The following is a 25,514-nucleotide window of genomic DNA, read 5'->3' on the forward strand; positions in this document are numbered from 1 at the left end:
TTTTATTTAATTGTTCTGACAAGATGGCTGATGTTTGTGTTCTCTATGCTAGATTTTTGGCACAGAATCTTTAAAATTTCCTGAAATTGTATGTGATCCAGTGCACCTGTGGGTTGCTTTCGCAATGCTACTAGGGTTCAGCTAAGAGCACCAGCTTACTACACTTCTAAGTGATTGATGCTCCATGGCTATTTGATATACCTGTGGAGACAATTTATTTGGTATGTATTTATTATCGGTTGTGTATATGCAGGTCTGTCATTTCAATGATGTGGAATGACCCCCTGGTCACAGCCATGTAATTGCAACCAATGTGATTTGCAAAAAATTATATACGCTAAGTGCATCCTTAGGAGAACTGGAAAGCCAAGCTATGTGGTAGCTGGAGTAGCTGCCAGGCTGGCAGCTAGGGGCTGCCCCTGCCGGCTGGCTCAGGTGTTGGGCTGGAAGGGAGTAGGAATGCCGCATGGGCACTGCTGCTTGCTGCTGGGGGGTGGCAGCAGCAGAAAGGGATACAGATAAATGTCACCTTATATGTCTGCAGAGAATTGAGGGGTGCTCCAGAGATCGGGGTGGTCATGACTTGGACCACCACCCAACTTTATTTAGCCTCCTGAGGCTAAATCAAGATGCCTGGAATATTTGCCTGCCAGTTCTTCATGGTGGGAGAATAAAAATTATTTGTCAGGGATTTGTGAACCTGGATCTATGGAGGACAAGTGGCTACATAGGATCCAAGCTGGCAGATATTTGCCAGCAGGCCTGCAAGCTGGCCACCCACAAGTTGGAGAAATCCTCCCGATACAGCGAATGTCTTATCTGTGGCAGCGTTTGGACTTGTGGCAGATATTAACTCTCCGTGTGGGATTGCTCTGCCACCAGAGAAAATCTTGGCTCATTGGGTAGGACGGAGGCAGGTCTCGGATTCAAGAAGACTTCAGGGGCATCTATTCTGAAGGAGAGAGAGAGCCTTTCTTCTGTTCTTTCCCAAGGAACACATGATAACGTTCCAAGTTAAAACCAACCAGCCTGCATAACTAGGGGGTGGAGGGGGGCGCACAGTCAAAAGAACCCATAGATGGCATGAAAAATTTCACCTGGAATATTGTTATTTTAACTGTTGAAACTGTCATTGTGGAGTAGGATGTCAATAATTAAAATGACCGTGCTACCAAAGATCTTATTCTTATTCCAAAGCTTACCAATAATTAATGGAGTAAAATCCTTCAAAGATTGGCAAAAAGATCTGGCTAAATTCATCTGGCAAGGTAAAAAACAGAATAAAATTTAAACTATAAACAGAAATCAGACGGGGTTTTTTCAGCTTGTTTTGGAGGAAGGGATATGCAGCAGGGGTGTTTTCAATTGCATCTAACTCCGACTGATCCAACTGTCTCCTAGAATGTATGTTATGATGCGTGTTTGGTTGCCAAGGTATTAGTATTCTATACTGTGAATTCCCCATCCTTAGTCTGAGGTCGAGAAGAGCAAGTCATTGAGACCTGTCCTTTAAGTTTTGTACGATAAAATGAGTGGTTGTAACTTGTTCAGCCACATACTAAGATGGTTTGGTAGATGGTGGAATGGAAGGGTTGAGAATGGGTAGGTTAATTTTGGAAGGGTGATCATTTTGATTGTGGCTGTTTTATCAGAGAGTGAAGTTAGTATTGTTCCATCACCTCAGGTCTTTGTTAATTTGTCGCCACGGGGATTTTTAATTATGGAGGTACAATTTGTTGAGGTTTCTGGATATTTGAATCCCTAGGTCAGTGTTTCCCAACCTTGGGCCTCCAGCTGTTTTTGAACTACAATTCCCATCATCCCTGACCACTGGTCTTGCTAGCTAGGGATGATGGGAGTTGTAGTCCAAAAACAGCTGGAGGCCCAAGGTTGGGAAACACTGCCCTAGGTATCTGAATTTGGTACAACAGAGTTTTATCTTTATTTTATATATTTTTGGATATGAGAGTGTTGAAACACATTGCCTCAGATTTAGCAAACTTCACTTGTTGGCCTGACACCACTGCAAAAGTGTTGAGTTCTTTGGCTAGGTGATTGCTGTATTAGTAGGGTATGGTGTCGTGACCATTAGGCCTGCAAAGAGCCCTAGTTTATATGTTTTACCTTTTATTTCCACTCCCTTGATATTCGGGGCTGCCCGGAGTTGGACTGCTAGAGGTCCTAGGGCCACAGGGCCATGATGAATATGTTTAGCAATCCAAAGAGGCACATAGTGTTAGAGTCCATATTGTTACCGGTATTTGATTTATTTAGAAGTCATCAATGTATGTATTTGTTTTTTATTTGTATATTTTAAAAACTGAATAAAAAAAGCAAAGAAAAACTTCACCTGGAATATTGTCATTTTAACTGTTGGCATTTTTATGCTAAAACCCAAAGCAACAAATAAAGTTTGGTATTTAATATAATGGTAGTGGCAGTGATTTGCAGGTGCCCTGCCAAACAGTTTAACAGGAATACAGAAATATGTTTTGATTGAGCAGGAAAATTACGCATACCTCCCAGGGTTGGAAGCTGGGGGAAGCTCCCAGGTGAAAAGATCACCTTTTGGGTCTAGAGTTAATTAAAAAGTCCTTCATCAGCATTTCCTTTTCTACTTTTTTTTTTTACTAAAGCTTTAAAAGAAAAAGAAAACAAGAGAAGAGAATTAGAGTGTGAGCGCCATCTTTGCTTCTCCAGCCACAGCCCTCAGAGGGACCCTGGTTCTGAGATCGGCTTTCTCCCTTGCTGCCCCTTCTGGCAGTGGGGTTCCATCGGTTAGACCGCTCTGCATGAAGCCCATGGGGTGACCCTGGGCAACTGACTGTAGGAAGTCAAAACGATGAACCTTTCATGGAAGACCCTTTTGCACTATTTGATAAAGTACCATCCATGCATGCAGGATTTTAGATGTGAGCAGCAGGAGAATGTCAGGTTATTACAAGAGCTAGACAAAACCACTTGCAGAGTCAAGCCTCCACTTGCGTCCATTTCGCCGAACGTCCGCAGCAAACCTGGAAGTAACCGGCAGGTTTGCCGCAGTCCACACATGCACAGGAGTGGCGATTGCTGTTCGCGCATGCGCAGAAGCGGCGCCTCTAAACGCGAGCAGCTTCAAGGTAGGGACGGACCTCCGGAACGGAATACATTCGTTACGAGAGGTTCCACTGTATTCATTAAAATCTTTTCTTCTGCACTGGCACCAGCCAACTCCAGATGAACTTTCAAATCCGAGGAAAGTGCATGTTGGGGTTGCGCCAACCTGAGTAGGTCAAGGATACCTAATGCAATTGAAAGCAGTGCCCCAAGGGGGGGTGATGATAGGCTAGGGGCGCACTCGAGATTTAAGTAACAATCAGACTTTGAAAAGTTGGCATCACTGGACCAAGTCCATCCATTTTGTTGAATTAAACTAAATAAACCAGGAATGGGGGGGTGTGAGCACAGACAAACGTGTGTATAAAGTATCACGGGTGAGTGTGATGCCTGTTTAAAACCCACTATTTTAATTGCTGTGAAGTTGCTCTGAGCAACGCCGAATGCGCTGGAAAGGCAGGACATACATATTTTGAATTGAAAAAATAGTATTTATTTACTTTTCCAGCCTTCTTTTGCTATGTGCGCAGTCACTAAGGTGCGACGTGTGACCAACGGTCACTTCTGTGATGAGAGGGAGCGCCGATAGGCAAGGGGGCACTGGAGATGTAACCATCAGACTTTAAAAAGTTGGCATCACTGGACCATGTCCATCCTTTTTGTTGAATTAAACTGAATAGTTTTAATTATATATTGAATGAATATGCAATTAATTGTTACTGCTTTGAATTTCATTGTGTTATTATCTTCCTTAGTGGGTCATTCAAGCCAGAGGATTCATTATTGGTTTCCTATTCCCGTCGCTTATGTGCCTTATCTTTGACAGGCGTGATGCCCAAGAACCGCTCCAAAAAAGACAACCCATAGATAGCATGAAATATTTCACCTGGAATACAACTAGTTTCACTATCGCTATCCCTTAAGATTTGGAAACCCAGGGAACCATGTCCTGGTCAGATTATGTCCTCAGGTCCACTTTCAACGCTTACAGGGAAATGGCTTGCTTTTCCCCCTGGGGGCATCAGGCACAAGAAGAGCATCTCCTCTTTTTGGCATGATGCTCTCCTCGGTGGGTCCAACTCCTTGCTGCACTCTTTATTAGAGGTTCCTAACAGGAAATTCAGTCGCTAGGTGCCCCAAAATGGACTGCATGCAGCTCTAAAATGATCTGCTCCACTCATATTTTTCATAGCAATGGGAATGTTGTTTGATAATGTATTAATGGGGGGGGGATTGCTGACACATTGTGCTCAGAACTGACTTTGTTCTTTTATTGAGACACAATCATTTAAAAGAAGCATGACAAATGCGTAAATCTAAAGAAAATATAGAGAAACCAGAAGGAGGGAGGGAAGTACAAATTCATTTAGAGTTGACGTATTTAGGTTCAAAGAAATAAGGTATGTATTATGATGGTGAAATTTGGAAATCTCTAAAGCCAATAAAAATCTTTTAAAAAAAGAAATAGGCAGGTACCACTGATCTTCGAGTTTTGGGGCTTGTGTGGCAAACGACCAGGCTTGAACTGAGGGAGTTCTGCAGGAGATGTGGAGAAGTTCTCAGTGTTCAGGTATCTAGCATAGCTCCCTCCTTGCATGAGCCACTAGTTTCAATGTTTTTCTGGAGGCCTTAAACGAGCCGTTTTGGGGTTACTCAGTCTGCGAAGGCTTCTTTTCTCATAAATTCTTTTTTCTTGACTTATTTCCTTTTGAATTTTGTTGCTGCCGCTACCACTTTACGTTTATTTTGATGTGAAAATAGAGAGTTTAACGTCTTGTCGCTGCTTCAGTGATGTGAGGCTTTCTACCGGTCTGTTCAATTTTCTTCTCTGTACCTGGATTCCCCCCCACACACACCTCTGCCGGGGGGGGGGGGGTTTCCGGCGAGGGGTGCCGGGACTCCAAAGAGACACTGCCGAAGTTCCTTTGGCTTGGGCTTCCTTCCAAGCCTTTTCAGGGGTCGTTTACTCGCTAACTGAGATTGGAGCTCACCCATTGCAGCTGCAGTAAAAGCGGAAGTAATTCTTTCCAATTGTAAGCAGTGCAATGGTACGTTGGGCCCAAGATCTTGGTCTCAATATCTATATAAACCAATGGGAGAGACTCTTTTTGGGGGAAAGGTATCAGGCTCACAGCCTGTTATAGCTTAAGAGAAAATATTATGGAAATGGTATATCAGTGGTACCTCACCCAAGCCAGATTGGCCCAAATGTATAAGAGCAGATTGGAGAAATGTTGGAGGTGTAATGAGGGGAGAGGATCATTTATGCATATGGAATGGGAATGTGGAAAAATTAGGAAGTTCTGAGACGTTATATAGAACGAACTAAGAAGGATGTTAAAAATCCCATTCACAAAATGACAAGAAGCCACCTTATTAGGGATAATGTCAACTGAAATTAAAAAAAGACCTTTTTATGTATGCAACATCCGCAGCCAGAATTTTAATTGCAACGTACTGGAAAAATGAAACTACACCGCAGACAGCTTCCAGGTCATGTGGCCAGCATGACTAAGGCTCTTCTGGAAAGCCAGAGCAGCACACGGAAACGCCATTTACCTTCCCGCCTGAGTGGTACCTATTTATCTACCGTATTTTCCAGCATATGACAACTTTTTAACCCAGGAAAATCTTCTCAAAAGTCGGGGGTCCTCTTATACGCCAGGGGTCGTCTTATAGGGCGGGTGCTGAAGCTTCTGAGCTGGACTGGAGAATCTGCGGTCACCACATATGATGTGGAGAGCTCAAAAACGGCCGCGGCCGCATCCCCGCCATATGCGGTGACTGCATGCAAGCAGCAAGGGCAGTGCTGTACAAGTACAGTAGAAGAAAATCCACTCACCAGGATTCGTGGGAAGAAGTGACTTAACGTGGTCCCAATGACGAGCTGAGGGGGTGCCTCACTGGGAAGGTGTAAGTGAAGGGCGGAGCAAGCTGCAGGCATCCTGGGTAGGGAAAAAAGATGGAGCGGCGCTGTGCCCAGAAAAACACGCTTCTTTTGAGGCATCTAATCATAGCCTGCATTTTTATTAAGGCTTGATCAGGGCCTGCATTTTAAAATGAGCTTAAAGATTTTCAAATGTTTCATGCCAGGCAGAAGACCAGCTGCCTAAGAACCTTGGCAAGATGTTTATCCTCCTGGACAAGGGGGCCCCCTGATTTATAGCAGAAAACAATTCTCAAAGTTGTAAAAAGGGAATTACAGGCTGACAGCCAGGGTTACACTGACCCTACATATTACAGAAGATAAAAAAAAGAGATAAACATAATTAAGAGTTGATAAATAGTAAAATAAAACCATGTGCCTCCCATTAAACTTGAGCCATATTTTCCTAAGGTTAAAAGGCCAAGAACAAATAGACTGGCTTGGCTGGAGAAGGGGAGTGTAAAGAGAAGAAGAGGTTTTCTTTCTATTTTATTTTGAGGCTGTAAAATGTTCCTTCCTTTTTTACTTTGAGAAGGTTTATTCTTCTAAAAGGCTATCTATGATAATGTATGAAATATATTAGCTTAAATGTAATTATGCAAAGGATTTAGAAACCAAGAAATGTTAAATCCTTATGCTAGATTCTTATTTCATATAGTTGAAAGAGATCACAGGGGCCATCAGCCCAGCCCCCCTGCCAAGCAGGAAACATCATTAGAGCACACATATGGTTGTCAGGCCTTTGTTTAAAGACCTCCAAAAGAAGGAGATCTTTCAATGATGATGTGAACTCAAGATCCTTGACATCTGTTTAAGATAAAAATTTAAGATTAACCATTTGTTTTGGAGGGCAATAGGGCAAGGAGGGCAAGAGGTGAGCTGGTAATTAAGGTTCCTTGTTGAGACAAATGTAAGATAAATGACTACTTATTTGTCATTTATAGATAGAAGAATATATAGCTTTTTGTTTCCCATAAAAGGCAAGAGGAAATGGGTGTATCTTTTGTGATTGGTTCTAGCAAACAGCCAATAGGAATTTCAACCAGGCTGATTGGACAGAGGCAGCCACAGGAGGAGCAAGGGGGCTGGATTAAGGAAATATAAGTGCTGGCCAGAATGGCAAGAGGCCAGGCCAGAGCTTGGTAACCATATACCACTGTGCCTCATATTTATTTGTCCGACAAATAAATTATTATTTTAATTTCTCTATTGCTGCGTTGAATATTTCATTCCAGCTAAGCGTTAACCACAAGCAGGGTGCTACACTTTCACCCGTCTGGCCCACCTTTGTATCCTATTACCCTATCTCCTTCTCTGCCCCTGAGATCTCGCTCCTGAGGACTGCAGTGAAGCGGCGCAGGCGCGCATGTGCGAGATCTGAGAGGCAGAGGAGGAGGTAATAGGATTCAAGGGCCAGATGGGTGAAGAAGGCGTGTTTGCACTATCGCTCTGATCGTCTTGGAGACAGGGAGGGCTGGGCAGGCAGGGAGAGCTGACCCACCCAAGCAGGCTTTGTATACAACAACCAGCTATGGCCGTTAAGGTACATACAGTACAGTATACAAATGTCCAAAAGTCAAAGCCCCATAATGGCTCCACCAGCAAGAAGAAAAATACGAAGCCAGTTTCAAACTTAAAGTTGTAAACTTTGCCACGGAACATAGTAACTGCACTTTTACAAGACAATATGGAGTAAAAGAAAAGATGGTTCAGGACCGGAAAGCAAATGAAAAAGCATTAAAGAGTATGCCAAGGGGTAAGTGTGCATTAAGAAGAGGCACCCCACATTGGCCAGAACTCGAAAAACATGTAGCAGACATGGTGAATGAGCATCGCCAAAACGGTTATGTAGTGACATGAAATAAAATACGTTTGTTTGCACTTCAGTAGGCCAAATCTAACCCAGATCACAGCAACAGATTTAAGGCCTCTGTACCCTGGTGTACTAGATTCACGGGAAGGCATAATATGGTACTGAGGCAAGACAAAAACTGCCCCAAAATTACCTGCACATCTTGATAGCAAAGTAAATAGTTTTTATCAATACGTAAAACAACAGCGCACTAAACATGGCTATGCATTAAGTAGTATTGGAAATAGGGATGAAACTCCAATGAATTTTGATATGGTTGGAAATAAAACTGTCCATCAAAAAGGTGCAAAAAACAATTTTAACTAAAACAACAGGACATGAGAAGTCCAGTTTTACAGTGGTACTAGGATGCACTTGATAGGTTGGAAATCCAAAAAGCAAGGTATCGTGGCCACATCTTCAACAGAGGCTGAATACTGTGCTTTATCAGAGCTGTGCAATGAAATAAAATTTTACGTTCAAATTCTCAAGGATTTAGATATACAATGTGATTATCCAGTTCAAATATGGGAAGACAATCAAGCTATAACAACTTTGGCTGGGTCTGAGCAGTTTAAAAATAAATCCAAACATTTAGAAATTAAGTATCAAAATGTGACTGAAAATGTGGAGCAAAACCTGATAATGCTAAAATACTGAGAGTATGCAAACTGTGGCTGATATATTTACGAAAGCACTAACTTTGGAGAAACATGCACAACTAGTGACAAAATTAGGAATTGTTGTGCATGATGCATAAATATGTTTTGTATATGTTTAAAGTACTGTTTCTGTTTGAATGAGAGGGGGTGTTGAAAGAATCATTCTGCACAGAAACCTGTTTGTACCTTTAAGAACAGTTCATGTGAGCTCTGGGCTAATTGGTTGCAGCTGGCCATGGCTACAAAAGGAGAAAAGCTGCAGTTTGAACTCTGCCTGCAAGAAAAACACCCAGAAGCTTTGCTGTTTGTTGTTTTATAATAAAGTCCTTATTTAAGTTTGGTTTTACACCTGTCTCATGGTGTCACAGTCTCTGTCATATGCCACCAGTGAAAAAACCCCCTCTAACATGCACAGCTGATGGCGCTAAACTGAGACCAATGGTCATTTTTAAAAGAAAAACAATGCCGAAACTCAAGTTCCCTGTTGGTTATTTTGTACATGTGAATGAAAAAGGCTGGATGGATGAGGAAGGGGTAAAGCTATGGCTTGACGTATGGAGCAGGCGACCAGGTGGACTTCTTCAAAAATGTCATCTACTGGTGTGGGATATGCTCAGGGCTCATATATGAAAAGAGAAAGAAAATGCTTGCATAACCAAATGCTTGCATAAAGTAATTCTTGACTCTGCATTCGAGTGTGACTACAGTTCTTGTCGTCTGCCACCAGGGAACCTTTGATAGACACTTTGGGAAGCAGTTATGGTTGGTGACCTAATATCAATCAAGGTCCTAAGAGGGGGGGGGGTGGATCTTAAGAACATTTTTTCTCCTTTTGAAACAACCTGAGACATAAAGGATTTAAAAGCTATGAACTAAATCAGAGTCCAAACTGCTCCTATAGTGAAGTTAGGAAATCCTAGTATGTCCAAACTTTGGTTCATGCAGAAGTGAAGCATTGTGAGGGAGAGAGAGTTAAAACTGTGGACTCCTGGGGAATCTGGTTTCTTTAATTGTAGAACTCTGTCTTTGAGGGTGTGAATCTAATTGCCTCCTGTCTTTGGGCAGGAAGAAGCCGTTATCTGATTTGTCAATTCTGGCAGCTGAGAGTCATGGATGTGGATTGGTGTGAAAAGGCTATCATGCGATTTTCAGCTCAAAGAGCCTGATATGTCTCTGGGAATGAAGGGGGAGTCTTTGATTCTCAAGGTCTCTGAGACTAAACAGAGTTCAGCTGTCCAATCAAGTTATTGTCTCCGCATACAGCCATTGGCAAATTGGTAATTACTCTAAAGACCTGACTGGTCCCTAAACCCTTTCTCCACATGGGATTCTCAGGAATAAAGGTTTGGGGAATTGAGATGCAAATTGCAGACCAACTTGCCATGAAAATCCTCTTGTCCTGGCGTTTGTGCCTGAGGGCGCTTGACCAGCTAAGAAATCTTACGTCTTGCTATGCTTAAACTACTGTCATTTAGTGAGCATGTTTTTAGTCAGTTATACTGTGCAACTTTTTAAAGTTCTTGTTTGTAACTTTTAAGAAATGTGCAAGCTTTTATTTTCTGAGTGACCTTTTCAATAAACTTGGAAAAGGACTTTTGCCTTTTTGAATTCTGTACCTTTGCCCGGAGAAACTAAACCACTTTGGACACCTACTGGTTTTACCTGTTGGATTTCTGTCTGCACCACGGTACAGTGACACAGTTGGGCAACCCGGTAAATATTGAAAGGGGATTTTCCTCCTTGGAGTCTTTACCAGGGTTGACCCAGGAAAAGAGGTGTTTGGCTTGTGCCTTAAAACCCCTCGCGTCCTAGCTGTCTCCCTGCTAGGTCCTGCCGGCCTTTGGAGAACTGGTAAGGGGGGGGGGGGGTTGGATAGTGTCCTGCGAACCACAACAGCTGCCTATCAAATTCCGTTGCCCACTGCCCCACATTCCTTTTTATCACCAAAATTTCAATATCGTTGCCCTCCAAGAGACATGGGCGGCGGAAAATGCAACATTGAAAGGGTATTATTCATATGCAGTTAAGGCTGTCCCAGGCAGACTCAAAGGGGTGTTATGTACTCTGATCTCGCTATGCCTAAATGCCACTTGCAAGGAGTTGCACCCCTTAGAAGAACTAGCAATGGCCTTACTTAGATCATGCGGAAGCTGTAGTGTTGGGAGACATTCTGCACAGAAACGTGTGTACCTTTAAGAAGTTTCTGTAAGCTCTGGGTTAATTGGTTGCAGCTGGCCGTGGCTACAAAAGGAAAAAAAAAGCTGCAGTTTGTACTCTGCCTGCAGGAAAAACACCCACAAGCGTTTCTGTTTGTTATTTTGTAATAAAACCTTTATTTAAGTTTGGTTTTACACCTGTCTCATGGAGTCACAGTTTCTGTTCTCTGCCACCAGTTGAAAATCCCCCTCCAATATGTAGTTTGTTAATTATAAATGTTTATATTCCTCCAACGTGCAAAAATATTGACATCAAGAGTAAGTGGAAAAGACTGGAAACCTATGTTAGGTCACTGCCCCCCAGGACTCTAGTTTAGCAGTTAAATACAGGTATAAAATTGGGTTCCCTGAGGTGTCTGGCCCAGAAGTTCTACAGCAACCAAAGCTATCAAAAGACTAACACTCAAATTATGCTGGTGCTTGCCTCTTCAAATTTCCACGGCAGTTAAATTTGTACATACTAAATGGCTGCACTAGGGGCGATATTCCTGGGGAATACACGTTCATCTCAGGGTCAAAAACCAGTACAATTGACCACATGTTGGCTGACAGTGATTTACTAGCAAAAACTAACATTGCAAGTGCTCCCATACATAGAGGGGGAACATTTCCCTCTACATCTGCAGGTGTCCCTTAAAAACAATTTTTTTTTATCCCACAGAGATTACCGCTTTAGAGCGCCCTGGGTGTCAGGTCAAATGGACCCCTGCGCTTGACACCACATTGAAGGAGATTCTAGTTTCTGAAAAACTGCTCACACAATTCCAACCCAGAGGACCTATCTACTTTTGGAGTGCTTGTTACAACGTATAAAACCCCATCTCTTCAATATCTCTGCGAAAAGGCCAACTAAACCGTTAACTGTAAATAAACCTTGGTTTGATCACATTTGTATTCAGGCTAAGAAAGCTTTGCAAAACGCCTACAAAGCCGCCCTGACAGCTGATAACTGTCAGGCAGCAAGCCTCTCTCTCAGAACCTGCCTTAAAGAATATAAAGCCCATCAAAGGAACGTCTACAGCAGAAAATGCTGGTCGGAACCAATTACTGCCCAGTGCCCCCAATTGGCTGTTCTGGCCATCTAATTTCTTCTCCTAATCCTAGGTGAGGACTAATATCCACTCAGATCCCTCCAAGTGCATCCGTGTCCTAAGGTTTGATAGAAATTTGAGAACCATGCCATGGTTTGAGTATTTAATGTTTGTCCTCATTGCCACTTTAGATGCTTCCAGAGAAATGGTTTGCATTTTCTCTTGGGGGCATCAGAACAAGGGTACCTCTTCCTCTGCCTTCATAACAACTTTGTGCACACAGGACCTTCAGAATTAGTTCAGGAAAAGATTAAACCGCTCATCACCATACAACTGCAAACCGTGCATCCTTGGACAGCCACTTCACAACACACATACTTTAAAAATCATGGTTGAACTCACAGGCCACACTTCTGATTTTCCCTAGCACTAACCCTCACTGCTTATTCTTGCTTTGCATTTCAGCAAGTCAAACAAAGCCTATGCCACCACAGACATATACATGGACCCATACAAGCATGACACTCCAAAACGCTAAGGTTTACTACAGGCTTCACAGAAGCTGGATAGAGCAGCATCTCACTCCTTTCACAACTTTGCTCACTGTTCAGACTATATACATACTCCAAAAAGTGCCCATAACACATACCTGACCCGAAATTCTCTTGGGAGGCAACTTAGAAGAATGGAAAGAAGGGGCCATTTTTCCTAAACCTATACTGGAAGACAAATACCTCAAAGGCTGATTCACCAAATTCACGGCAGGAGTAACTTAAGGGTTAAAAACGGAGAAGGGGGGGGGGCACCTGATGCTAACAGGAGTCACAACTTTATACTTGGTCCACAACTAAATGAGGCCTTGCAAAAGTGCAACTAATCACTTCACATGGAACCGAAAGTAACAAACTGCACCACCTGGAAATGATTGACTGGTCAAATGAGAGGAAAAATAACCTTTTTAAAGAAAGCTTGCTCAGGAGTAAATTTACCCATTGAGAAGGGAGGATGTGGACAGATGCCTCCAAGGCTAAAACCTTTGAGAAAAAGCCTCAAAACCGACACTAGAGCGGCCCAGACCTTTAAAGGGCTAGACTGAACTCATTTAAAATCAAAGCTCCCAAAGACATTTAAACCTTGTTCCCCCTGCTCCAAAGCAGGTCACCGGATCAGTCTGGGCTGATCTGATGGAAACCTTTTAAAGATCATTTAATCGAAATAAAGTCAGAACTCAACCTCAGATAGGCAATGCCTGCACATGCAAGTTCCACCTTTTAACAACCAATTTACTCACTTTCTTCAATCATACAGTCAGAGTCCAGAATTTCCTTTATGCCCTTCAAGAAGATATAGGTAAAGGAAAGTCACCTATTTTACACTCAGCCATCTCAAGCCCACTCCACGACTTCATAACTTTAAACATCCCCCCCTCACCCAGCTCAAAGACATATCAATTCTATTTTGATTGCTTGCTCTGTAAATTTATTCAGAAGAGCAGCCAGTAGGCGCATTCATAAATGAATTTATCCTAATTAATTTTCATTATACATTCATTATGCATTAGAATGGTATTTTTGTTGTTGCTCATTTATTGCCCCACAAAATGCATCTTGGAAATAAAGTGCAGCTTTTCAGCCGTTTCGCCTTAAAATAGAAGGAAATGAACTCCACGGGAGCTCTCTCTCTCTCTCTTGCCTACAAAAGCCTTGCATAATCCGAAACTGAAGGCAAAAATTACCTGGCTAGCCGTCGCCGGGCGCGACTCCCCTTCTCTGCCGCTCTTCAAGCCGCTCTGCAGTTCCCAGGAGCGGGGCACGTGGCCATTTATGGCAAAGGGTCGGACCAGAGTGAAGCCCGCTCCCTCCAGGTCCGCTCCCAAGCCCCGCCCCCTTGGCCGGGCCGGATTGGCCAGAATTCAAACCAGGTTTGCAAAAGCGGGAAGAAGAGGCGAGGCAGGTGGAGGAAACGGGATTGATTTGAAATGATCCAAGGGGTCATCTGCCCTCCCTTCAAGGTCCAGGATGGGCTGCAAAACGGCTCGAAACAAGAAATGCTTGCAGCTGGGGCAGCAGAGCGTCTCTTTCCAAATTATTTGTTTTCTGCTCAATTGCAGAGTCCGGGGCACCTGGCGGTACTTTCTAACTTAAGTTCAATACATGCACGCGCAATATGCATGCTTAAAGCTCCACACACACACACACACACCCCGCGCGCGCTTTTTAAAGTAGGGAGCTGCTTGCTAGAGTGCATCTTCTTTTTACTTTCTGCAATCCCCTGTGGCTTCCACCAGTAAAAGTTGATTTTGCAAGCCTTTCTTGTCCACCTCGCCCCATCCGTTTGTGCCCAATCCCAAGCATGTCTACTAGGACGTAAGCCCCATTAAGGTCAGTTGTATTTACCCCCAGGTAAAGGTGCATGCAGTCTCTGCTTTTTATTAAATTTTCTGTTTTACAATTTAAAATACTCATTTTGCATCCCTAAGATTTCAGTGACTTTCCTTCTCTTTCCGTGGTTCATATTACATATCATACATCCCTGCATATTTCACAAAAACAACAGCAATCAGTATTCCATTATTGCATCCATCAAAATAAATTTACACTGTTGAATTTATCTTAATGAAGCCAGTGTTTTCAGCTGTGCACAATTATTTCCTATATATTCAATAAACGTCTTCCAATCTTCTTTAAATGTGTGATCTTATTGTTCTCTTATTCTATATGTTAGGTCTGCAAGTTGTGCATATTCTGTCAATTTAAGTTGCCATTCTTCTTTGGTTGGGACCTCACTTGTTTTCCATTTGGGGGCTAATGAAACAGCAGCCGCAGGTGTAGCATACATAAATAATTGTTTCTGACACCTGGGAATTTCAGTCTGAATTACCCCTAACAGAAAGGACTGGTTTTTGGGGGCAAGTACTTATAAACATTTTTTTCAATACATTATAGATCATTTCCCAATACTCTTACTCATTTATATGTCCACCACATATGAAAGAACATTCCCTCCACCTCTTTGCATCACTTATCTGATTCTTTCTTTTACATCTTAGCAAGCCTATTCAGAGTTAAATACCATCCGTTAATCATTTTCAGTTGGTTCTCTTTCAAAGAATAACATGCTGTAAATTTCAAGTCACGTTTCCAGAGTTTTTCTAGGCTTTGCAAAATTAGCTAGCGGTCTCTCTCCCCCCCCCTTCCCTCCCCAGCAAAATCCCAAACATGTCTACTTGGAAGTAAGGGTGCATGCTGCTGCCTCTGCTAGGCTTAGGTACTAGGCAAAGCAAGCAAATTTGCCGTTTGTGTGGGGACTGGAGGCTGTTGTTTTGAGGGTCTCTAAAAGTTACAAGAACTCCATTGGGCTGGTGCTGTGAATAAGTGTATTAAGCTTTTTCATTAACCCCTTTTGATGTTGCAAATAAATCTTTCTGTTAGACTTTTAAAGCACTGCAAGCCTTTGAGTATATGGCACTGCATGTGTTTATGTGTGTCATCATCGTGTGTGTTTTGTTTGTGTGGTGTGTGTTTGTGTATGCAAAGGTAAACTTTATAGACTGGCACCTCCCCCCGCTTGCAGAGTTAGTGTCCCTTTAACAGATATATGGCAGGCAGAAATTCAGCAGGTCAGAACCAGCCTTTAAATTCCCACTTTTAACAAGGGTGGCAAATCCCTCACTGACTTGAGTGGGACAGCATGTGTATAAGATTTCAGACTTGAACACCCTTGTATTTGAGATTGGTGGAGCTCACAGTTTGAGCCATGTTTGCTTGTTTTAAAGTAAGTCCCACTAGAGCAGCTCAGCCAGGCAGGCACTTTCCCCTTTATTCCATCAGCGGTGAGTATATATGTGGGGTGCAGAAATGGCACTGATGTAAATTAAAGGTCAAGGGACCCCTGACCATTAGGTCCAGTCGTGGCCGACTCTGGAGTTGCAGCGCTCATCTCGCTTTACTGGCCGAGGGAGTCATGTTACAGCTTCCAGGTCATGTAGCCAGCATGACTAAGCCACTTCTGGTGAACCAGAGCAGTGCACAGAAACGCCGTTTACCTTCTCGCCGGAGTGGTACCTATTTATCTACTTGCACTTTGATATGCTTTCGAACTGCTAGGTTGGCAGGAGCTGGGACTGAGCAACGGGAGCTCACACTTTTGTGGGGATTCAAACCGCCAACCTTCTGATCGGCAAGTCCTAGGCTCTGTGGTTTAACCCACAGCGCCACCCACGTCCCTTGATGTAAATAAGAAGGTCCTTATTTTCATCTGACAAATGTTGAAGGGTATGTGTACTCCGTTCATTACCTCCCTGCCCCCCAGCCATGCAGCCCCTCATTTAAACAATGCCATAGCGAAGTTGAAAGATGTAGGTAACAGGTAAAGGGGGGGAGGCCCTGAGGTAGGGAGGACAGACAGACAGTGTCCCTGAGGGCAGCCATGAGGCCTATTAAGCAGAGTAGCCCTGCCTATGGTGGCATCCCTTTGGCTGGGCCCTTCAATGACTTCTTGGGCTTTTTGTTCTGCCAATGTTAATGTTGTATTTTAATCTTGTTTTTAAGTTGTATTACCGTATATTGTTTTTATACCTGGTGTTAGCTGCCCCGAGCCCGATCTTGGGCTGGGGAGGGCGGGGTATAAATAAAATTTATTATTATTATTATTATTATTATTATTATTAATTAAAAGGCTCTCTGTCCCTTTAAAAGCTTTGCAGCAGGCAGGCATGCAACAGGTAGAGTCCTTATGTGTGTGTCTCCCCGCCCCCCGCCCCCCCCATAATAACAGGTTGCTGGACTAGATGGGCCTTATCCAACATCAGTCCTTTCTTAAAATACATCTGCCGGAGGCATAAGGGGTTCAATACTGGGCTGCAATACTTTCCTCGCCCTGGGCCTTGGCAACTCACCTGATGCCACCGCTCTCTGAAATTCCCTGCAGAGTTTTTCTCCAAGGTGCCCAGAGGGAGGTGCCCAGTTGCTGTGCGATGGCACTGATCCCCTGGAGAGTCAGCAACAGGAGTGAGCGGCTGTCTGGCCTCCCTTTGCCTAGAGCTCAGCATCTCGGGCAAGGGTCTTCTCTGGGGGCTTCTGGGCAGAGCCGGCTTGCATAGCCAGTGGGAGGAGGAGAGCAGGCTCCCTGGAAAGTCTCCTGGCCGGCAGGATTTGCAGAAGCCTTTCCAGCTTCAGAGGTGAGTGGCAGCACCCTTCTTCATTGCATCAGACGCTGCAGCACAGGGTGCCCAGAAGGTGGCACCCAGACCTTGGCAGCAGCAGGAAGGGAAAAGCTGGCCGGTTTTGTTTGCTAACTTGCTCCTTCCTTTGCCGAATGCATCTGCAAATGCTGCTTTTTTGAGGAAAGTTGCTTGCTTGCTGTCCCTTGAAAAGCCGCCCATCAGTTAGTCTGGCCCAATATCTCCACCTTGGCTCTGGGCCCTTCCACCTGCTGGCTGTGGGGAGACCAAAATGGGGGGCATCTCTCAGGAACTCCCTACCAATGGTGGGATGAAGGGACTGCCCATGAAATGGGGGGGGTCTCTGCCTGTGCCAGAGGGACCCCCTTGGCCAAGGGCTCCTTCTCACCTGAAGGTATCCTGGGACCCCCAAGAGTCACCTAGTCAACAGGTGTGGAGAGAGTCCTCTTTTCAAGGAAGGGAGGACTAGAATTAAGGGGGGGGGGCTGAATATGCAGATATTAATACACAGCCGTCCTTTGGAATTTACACACACACCCCTGTTCTTGCTGTGCAGTCCTCTGGCCAAGACATTTGTACAGATAGATATACAGTATTGATATATATACACTAAGATAAAGGGAAAATAACGTACAAAAGCATATTATGGGAGGAGAAATTGCTTTGCCGAACTGTGCGTGTTAGGAAGAATTGCACGCAACCATGTGTGTATCCAGAGAAATGTACACTGAACTGTTGATGGATTTCCCTGGGGTCTTGCCCCCCCCCCAGATCCCAAATGCAGGGAAATGGGAAACAGAGAAATGGGCAGCAGGTTCCCTCCTTCCTCCTTCCGGCTCCGAGTCCTGCGATTCTAAGCAGCCATAACTGGGGTTGGGGCTCAGGTGCGAGATGAGGGCCAATGCGCACCCTTCTCCTCAGGGACAGCATTGCTCAAGCCAAGGGACTCCTTTTCCCAGCAGGGCCTGATCCTGGCCTCTCTGAGAGGATTCCTGCCTTGGGATCCCTTCTAGCTCTCCTCTGGCCAGAGAAGGAAGCCTCTGAGCTTAGTCTGAGGGGAAACAGATCCCCCCCCCCATTCTGTTCTGCCTCGCAGGGCTGGTTTGGGCTGCCTCCAACTTCTCTGAGCAGCCCCAAACTTGGCTTTTCCGGAAGGCGGGTGGGAATGGTCAGGGGTCCCTTTGCCTTTACCTTACCCTTCTTTGTGGGGTACCAGAAATGTCCAGTCCACAGTTTTAGGCACCTCCTCATATAACTCAGAGCCCCCACTAGTTGAGTTGCCTTTTGTTGTCTTTGCAGAATAACGGTGGAGACCCCGTATCGCCCAGCTATTGATATAACAATGCGATCCAACTTCTCTGAGCAGCCCCAAACTTGGCTTTTCCGGAAGGCGGGTGGGAACCCCAAACCTCCCCAGTCTCCTTCCATCTCGTCCAGGGAACTGGCGGCTTCCCCCACCGTTTTCAGCTTTTTATCCCAGATGGGAGGAGACCATTTTAAAGAGCTGTTCCCAAACTATCCGTTGCTTCAGTTCCTCCAGCGCCTGACCCTTCCTGCCCTCAGCCAGGCTCTTGAGGCCAGAACATAACTGGGCAGAAGTTCCCCCAGGTTTCCTCTTAATTTCTCCAAAATGTTTTCCTGCTCTGCTCAGTCGTGATCCCCAAACTCTCCCTCATTCACTCATAATCGGCGGTTTCCTCATCCCTCATTTTTGAGCAAATCTCACTAAGGAGATCCTTCATTCTGGTCTCATCCAGAACCTCTGAATTTGGTTGGTTCTCTCAAAACTGAACAAAAATGCTTCTATGTCATCTCCTTTTTGAAATTTTGCTTGTTCCGCTGAGGTAACTTCCCCACTTCTCTGTGGAACCAGTCATTCTGCTCTAAGCTTATTTTTTGCATTTTAAGATTATAGATTTCTTTTTCACGTTCCGCCTCTTTCTCTCTCTCCCTTTCTCTGTCACCTGCCTGTGTTTTCGCTAACTGAATCAGCTTGTTCTTGTTCTGCTTGTATTTTGACCTCTTTCTTTCTCCTCTGCCTTGTATTTTGTCTAACTGAATCTGTTTTTCTGCTTCTATTCTGTTTTCCATTTCTCCTGCCCTGAATTTCCCTCAGAAATTGCTCCTTCAGACTGAGCTTCTCCCTGACTGCCTCCCCTCGCCTTGGAGGTTTATGAGAAGCTGCCATTTCCTGACAGGAATTTTCCCTCACCAAAGTATAACACACTTTCTTCTACAGATAGGTAGCTGTGTTGGTCTGCCATAGTCAAAACAAAAAAATTCCTTCCAGTAGCACCTTAAAGACCAACTAAGTCAGTTCTTGGTATGAGCTTTCGTGTGCATGCACACTTCTTCAGATACACACTGTATCTGAAGAAGTGTGCATGCACACGAAAGCTCATACCAAGAACTGACTTAGTTGGTCTTTAAGGTGCTACTGGAAGGAATTTTTTTGTTTTGACACTTTCTTCTACTTTGGGGATTTTATTTCCTATCAAAATGCTCCACCAATTGCAGCGAGCCCAGTCTTAACCGCTGCTTAATTTTAGGAAGAAAAACTCTCTGATATTGGAGACTTAGGGAGATGTTTAACAGATGAAATAATTTATTTTACAAAACAAAGTTGGTAAATCAAAAGGTGTGTCAGGAGATAGAAATCGTTCAAGGAACTGTTAACTTTTTTTAGATCTATTAAACCTAGTAGATGTTACAGGCTGCTAAACTAGGTTCTTTTCGGTTATTTCACTTCAGTTTCTTAAGCTTAATTGTATAGTTGTTACAGCTTAGGTATACACACACTCTGAGTATTTACAAACAAATTGTAAACAAATTAAGACATTAGCAGGACTATTGTAAAAACTTCCAGTTTCTAAAAGAAAAAAAGAGGGTAAATTAATGGAACTGCTGGAAGAAGGGGAGGGAAGTCGAGGCCTGATAGGTGAGAATTTTGTTTTTTTGTTGAATTTTTTATTTTTTAAAAATGAAAATTATATGTGTGTGTGTGTTGATTTACAATTATTATATATATATATATATATATATATATATATCCATAATAAATATTTTATAATAGGTTTAATGTCATGCTGGGAATTTTTCTGCAGCTGCGATCCGAGGCGGAGATGATCCGGGCGTGGGGATTTCTCTTCTTCTTCGGTCTCCTGAGCCTGACTTGGGGACATGAAGGCCAAGGGGCCTTTTTGAGGATCAGGAAGAAGTACCTGGAGGAAGGTAACCTCACAATCCTTGCAGTTAGCAGGGAGAGGCAAGTGCTTGGGTCTCATCTTCCCCATTTTGCACAATATACATGCATGTCCTGAATTAGGTAGGCTGAACTTCTTTGGCCTGTGATCCATCTCTTCGCTGTGATTTCTGCATTACGGGGAGGGGGTGGACTAGATGGCTCTTCGGGGTCCTTCCAATTCTACAGTTCTATGATTCAAATAAATAAATACAAACCAGGACTAACATATTCTAAAAACTGGGCCTTGCTTACCTCTCCATTACATCACTGTTTTGATATATTTTTAAATAATAATAAAAAATAATGTAGCATGAGAAAAGCAATGAAGTACATCGTCCTAAATCTCAGCATTTTTCAGAGTCAATAAATGCCTGAGTTCTTTGACTTTTTATTCACTATCTCTAAAGCACAATCACTGATGGATCAAACTACAACTCTTTCAGAGCTTGGGAAATGTCTGGTCAGTTCTGACATGGGAGAAGAGTTAACCCATTTGGTAGGGGAACTCAGCCCTCAACCACCCCCTGATTCTGGAAAGCCCTTCTTTGGACACATCCCACATCTGCCACCCAGGTAGGATCTGTGCAGATTGGGAGCCCCCTTTGAAACAGGAACTCTGGAAGAGCACAGTAACGCTTATGTGCAGGTCCCATTCCATTTAATAGGGTGTGTTCAAGAGAATCTCTTTTATGGAGGACTCCCTTCTTCATGCGAGGGGTGCGGGTGGCGTTGTGGGTTAAACCACAGAGCCTAGGACTTGCTGATCAGAAGGTCGGCGGTTCAAATCCCCGTGACGGGGTGGGCTCCCGTTGCTCGGTCCCTGCTCCTGCCAACCTAGCAGTTTGAAAGCATGTCAAAGTGCAAGTAGATCAATAGGTACCGCTCTGGTGGGAAGGTAAACGGCATTTCCGTGCGCTGCTCTGGTTCGCCAGAAGCAGATTAGTCCTGGTGGCCACATGACCCGGAAGCTGTACGCCGGCTCCCTCGGCCAATAAAGCGAGATGAGCGCCACAATCCCAGAGTCGGCCACGACTGGACCTAATGGTCAGGGGTCCCTTTGCCTTTACCTTACCCTTCTTTGTGGGGTACCAGAAATGTCCAGTCCACAGCTTTAGGCACCTCCTCATATAACTCAGAGCCCCCACTAGTTGAGTTGCCTTTTGTTGTCTTTGCAGAATAACGGTGGAGACCCCGTATCGCCCAGCTATTGACATAACAATGCGATCAGACGATTCACTGAACGTCCATTGGATAGTGGTATTTGGCGTCTATTTAGAATAGTAAGTTCTTTTTCAGCATCTTCTTTTCAGGAAATAGCCTTGAAGACCAGCAGTGAAAACTCTGCAATTCTGTAAGTCTGTGATATTTGGGAGCATCCAAGCAATCTTGCTGATAGAGATGAACTCTGTTGACCCCCAAAGAGGTCAAATCTGTGTGAGCATCCAAAGTGTCTTCTTATCGATCATTTTAAGCCAGTTTGGATGCCTTTGTGGCTGGAAAGGGTGGTGGAAATTTCAGATAAATAAATAAATAGATGACGTATAATGCCATTAGGATGGAAAATTCCATAGGTACCATGGAACCTATTGCTCCCACAGGAGACACTGTTATACAGTGGTTCCTCTCCTTCCGCCTAGGCCGTGTTCAGAAAGTGGGGGAGGGGATGGGTGTTCAGACCCCTGGGCCCTCACTTGTGGGGTGCCTCAGGGTACCATCCTCTCCCCCATGCTTTTTAACATCTATATGAAGCCGCTGGGAGAGATCATCAGGGGGTTTGGGCTAGGTGTTCATGAGTATGAACCAGTGAAAGTGGTGAAGGTCCTGTGTGAGTGTCTGGAGGCAGTTGGAGGATGGATGGCGGCTAATAGATTGAGGTTGAATTCTGACAAGACAGAAGTACTGTTTTGGGGGGACAGGAGGCGGGCAGGTGTGGAGGATTCCCTGGTCCTGAACGGGGTAACCGTGCCCCTAAAAGACCAGGTGCACAGCCTGTGAGTCAGTTTGGACTCACAACTGTCCATGGAGGTGCAGGTCAATTCTGTGTCTACCAGTTCCATCTGGTATGCAGGCTGAGACCCTACCTGCCTACAGACTGTCTCGCCAGAGTGATGTATGCTCTAGTTATCTCCCGCTTGGACTACTGCAATGCGCTCTACGTGGGGCTACCTTTGAAGGTGACCTGGAAACTACAACTAATCCAGAATGCTGCAGCTAGACTGTTGACTGGGAGCGGCCACCGAGACCACATAATACCAGTCCTGAAAGACCAACATTGGCTCCCAGTATGTTTCTGGGCCCAATTCAAAATGTTGGTCCAGCTTTGAGGGCCTTCTGGCTGTTTCCTCACTGAGAGAAGTGAGGTTACAGGGAGCCAGGCAGAGAGCCTTCTTGGTAGTGGCACCTGCCCTGTGGAAAGCCCTCCCATCAGATGTCAAGGAAATAAACAACTATCTGACTTTTAGAAGACATCTGGAGGCAATCCTGTTTAGGGAAGTTTTTGATGTTTTATCGTGTTTTTAATACTCTGTTGGGAGCTGCCCATAGTGGCTGGGGAAACCCATCCAGATGGGCATGTTATTAATAATAAATTCTTATTCTTATTACAGTACCACCAACTTCGGTGGCTTTAAAAACAGATTAGATTAGACAAGTACATGGAACAAGAGCTCTCAATAACTGCTAGCCAGGATGGCTATTCTCTCCTGTCCAGTTGGAGGCAGCAATGCTTCTGAATACCTGTTGCTGGAAACCACAGGAAGGGAGAGGGGTCTTGCGTTCAGATCTTCCTTGTGGCTTTCTCATCTGGTTGGCCACTGTGAGAACAGGATTCTGGGGCCAGTGGCCTGATCCAGCAGGCTGTTCTTACGTTCTTAGGTAGGCTAAAACCAACACTTTGTGTTTTCAGGGCGTGATACAAATGCAATGTATCCTTTTCTTCCATCTAGTTCCTTTGATCCTTTGGGCAAAGAGGTGGAGATTCAAGTCACGAAGGACTTCTCAACTGTCATGACCATGAACAGCAGTGGATTTCAGATGAAGAGCTGCCGCTCCTGCGGTGGTTGGTCAGATATCAAAACCTGGTACAAGTAAGTAGCAGACAGAACATTTCCCTTGGGCAGGTGACAGGGGAAGAAGAGAAACAGCCAAGCAATTCACTCAGGGCAAAGAATGGCAGGCTAGACCATGTAAATGAATGTTGTGTTCCGGCATTCCTGATGGTTGGCAAATGATTTCAAATGATTTCAAGTCATCAATCTGAGCAGGTTTTTGTTTTGTTTTGTTTACTACTTAACCTACCTGATCAAAACAAATTAAAAGCAGAGTTTTCTGGTTCTTTGTTTGATCCGAAGCATTTCACTCTGCCAATGTGCTCCAAGGATTGGGGGGGGGGGGGAGAGATGTATGTGTGTGTTAGAGAGAGAGAGAGAGAGGGGGGGGGGAGAGAGAGAGAGAGAGAGAGAGAATGTCTGCCAGCCCTGGATCTCACCGATGTGTTTCTCCTCCTGCCCTCACCAGAATGAGAAAAGCAAGCCTTGGGTTTTGGCCATTCTGTTAGCACATACTCTCTCTCTCTCGTCCTCATTGAATTGCACTGTAAATAACAATTCATAGTCTTTTTGATAGTTCCTCTGGAACTCTTTGCCACTGGATTTTCAGCAGGTGCCTTTTGTGCCAGATTTTAAAGACTTGCTGGAAATCTTTTTATTCTGTCAAGCCTATGCAAGCAATTAAGGGTAAACCTCCAACCAAGGGTTTATTGATATTTGCTTTTAATTTCTATTTGCTTTTATTTATTTTATTTATTTTATTAATTTTTTGAAAAAAAAATTCTTTTACAAATTTATATAAACACATTTGTCAGAGCTGCCCAAGGTCCCAGCTCACAAAGGACCAACGCCAGTTCTTGCTATATACAAAAGTCTTTATTAAGGTTCAGTTTCCATTTCAAAGCCGCGGCGTGCAGCTCTACGTCTCAACCCTAGACCGCTGAAGCTCCATCTGAATCTCCTCCCCCTCGACACCAGTTCAAGACCCTAGCCTTGCTCCACCTCCTCCTTTGCTCCTTTCTCCTCTGGGTCCTTCTGCCCGCTGGGGTGTCGCCCTTTCTGGACTCTTCTGATGCTGATTCCCCGGATTCTTCCCCCTGCTTCCGGCGTGCTTTAGGACCTGGCTCCCAATCCGACCTCCCTGCTGTCCCGCGCGCCTGTACATTTGAACTTGGTGCGCGCGCCCAGCCGGCAACCTTCCTCCTGACCGTTACACTGCTCCTGTCACTGCTTCCCCCTTTGGGGGGGCTAGCTGGGTCTGACTCCCCCCCCCCGTTCCCTCACTCAGCGATAGGGGCGTGGTCAGCCCTGACTCATCTTCTCTCCCCACTGGAGGGGAAGCCGGCCCTGACACGTGGGACTCTTCCCCCCCGCTACGCTCTGGTGGGGAAGTTGGTCCCGATCTCCAGCTGCTGCTTTGGGAGTCGCCGCTGGCCCCTTGCTTCTGGTGCGTCCCTCCCGGGACCCCCCTTGCCCTGGCCATCGGTGCCCCCTTCTGGGAATCTTCCGAATCGCTGGAGAAGCTCATGGAATCTCTCGGCCCACTGTCATATTCTCCTACGCTGCCCTCGGATTGTTCCCCTTCGCTCTCCGCCTCCTCTCTCCCCTGTGCCTCTGCTCCCGAACCCCTGACAACATTCATATTCAATATAATACAAAATTCTTTTAGACTTCCCCCCGCTCCCTCCGCAATCCTCATAATTTTAAATTTAATTCGCATTTCCTTTATAGTTGTATTGCCAGTTTATAAATCTTTACAGCTCTTTTCCCTCTTACAATACCCTTTCTCCTCACAAAGCTTCTTTAAATCCAACTAGCGTTGTCTGTCCATCACAAATGTTTTCCAGATAAATCGTAAACTTTCTCCAGTCCTGAGTGAACTTGTGATCTTTTTGATATCTAATTTTTCCTGTCAGTTTATCTAATTCAGCAAAGTCTATCAATTTCCGTCTCCATTCTTCCAATGTTGGTAATTCTTCTTGTTTCCATTTTTGAGCCATTAAAATTCTTGCCGCAGTCACTGCATATTGAAAAAGTTTATAATCACTTCTGTGAATTTCTCTTCCTATTATTCCTAACAAAAAGGCTTCTGGTTTCTTCACAAACGTATATTTAAACATCTTTTTCAACTCATTATATATCATTTCCCAGAAGCCTTTTACTTTCTTACACTCCCACCACATATGGTAAAACGACCCTTCCGTTTCCTTACATTGCCAACATTTGTTACATGTCTTATACATTTTTGCTAGTTTAAC

At 44.5% G+C, this 25,514-nt stretch overlaps 1 protein-coding gene across 7 annotated transcripts in view; it reads left to right on the forward strand.

Annotated features, from left to right (window-relative positions):
- Positions 1 to 14,086: 14,086 nt before the first annotated feature.
- LOC307217693 (uncharacterized protein) overlaps positions 14,087 to 25,514 on the forward strand; it is a 29,928-nt gene continuing 18,500 nt past the window's right edge. For 2 of the 7 annotated variants that reach the window (XM_079979403.1, XM_079979404.1), the window contains exons 1-5: positions 17,101 to 17,395; positions 20,070 to 20,196; positions 20,653 to 20,782; positions 21,385 to 21,489; positions 23,155 to 23,295. In XM_079979403.1, coding sequence (XP_079835529.1) covers positions 17,237 to 17,395; positions 20,070 to 20,196; positions 20,653 to 20,782; positions 21,385 to 21,489; positions 23,155 to 23,295 — 662 coding nt within the window. In that variant the 5' untranslated portion in view covers positions 17,101 to 17,236. Of the gene's footprint in view, positions 14,165 to 17,098; positions 17,396 to 17,614; positions 17,850 to 18,652; positions 18,810 to 19,525; positions 19,604 to 20,038; positions 20,197 to 20,652; positions 20,783 to 21,384; positions 21,490 to 23,154; positions 23,296 to 25,514 lie in introns of those variants that run through there. The other 5 variants (XM_079979408.1, XM_079979402.1, XM_079979405.1 and 2 more) reach the window with 5 other exon arrangements.

This window comes from Podarcis cretensis (genome assembly GCF_951804945.1).
Source record: "Podarcis cretensis genome assembly, chromosome: 6".
Classification (NCBI taxonomy): domain Eukaryota; kingdom Metazoa; phylum Chordata; class Lepidosauria; order Squamata; family Lacertidae; genus Podarcis; species Podarcis cretensis.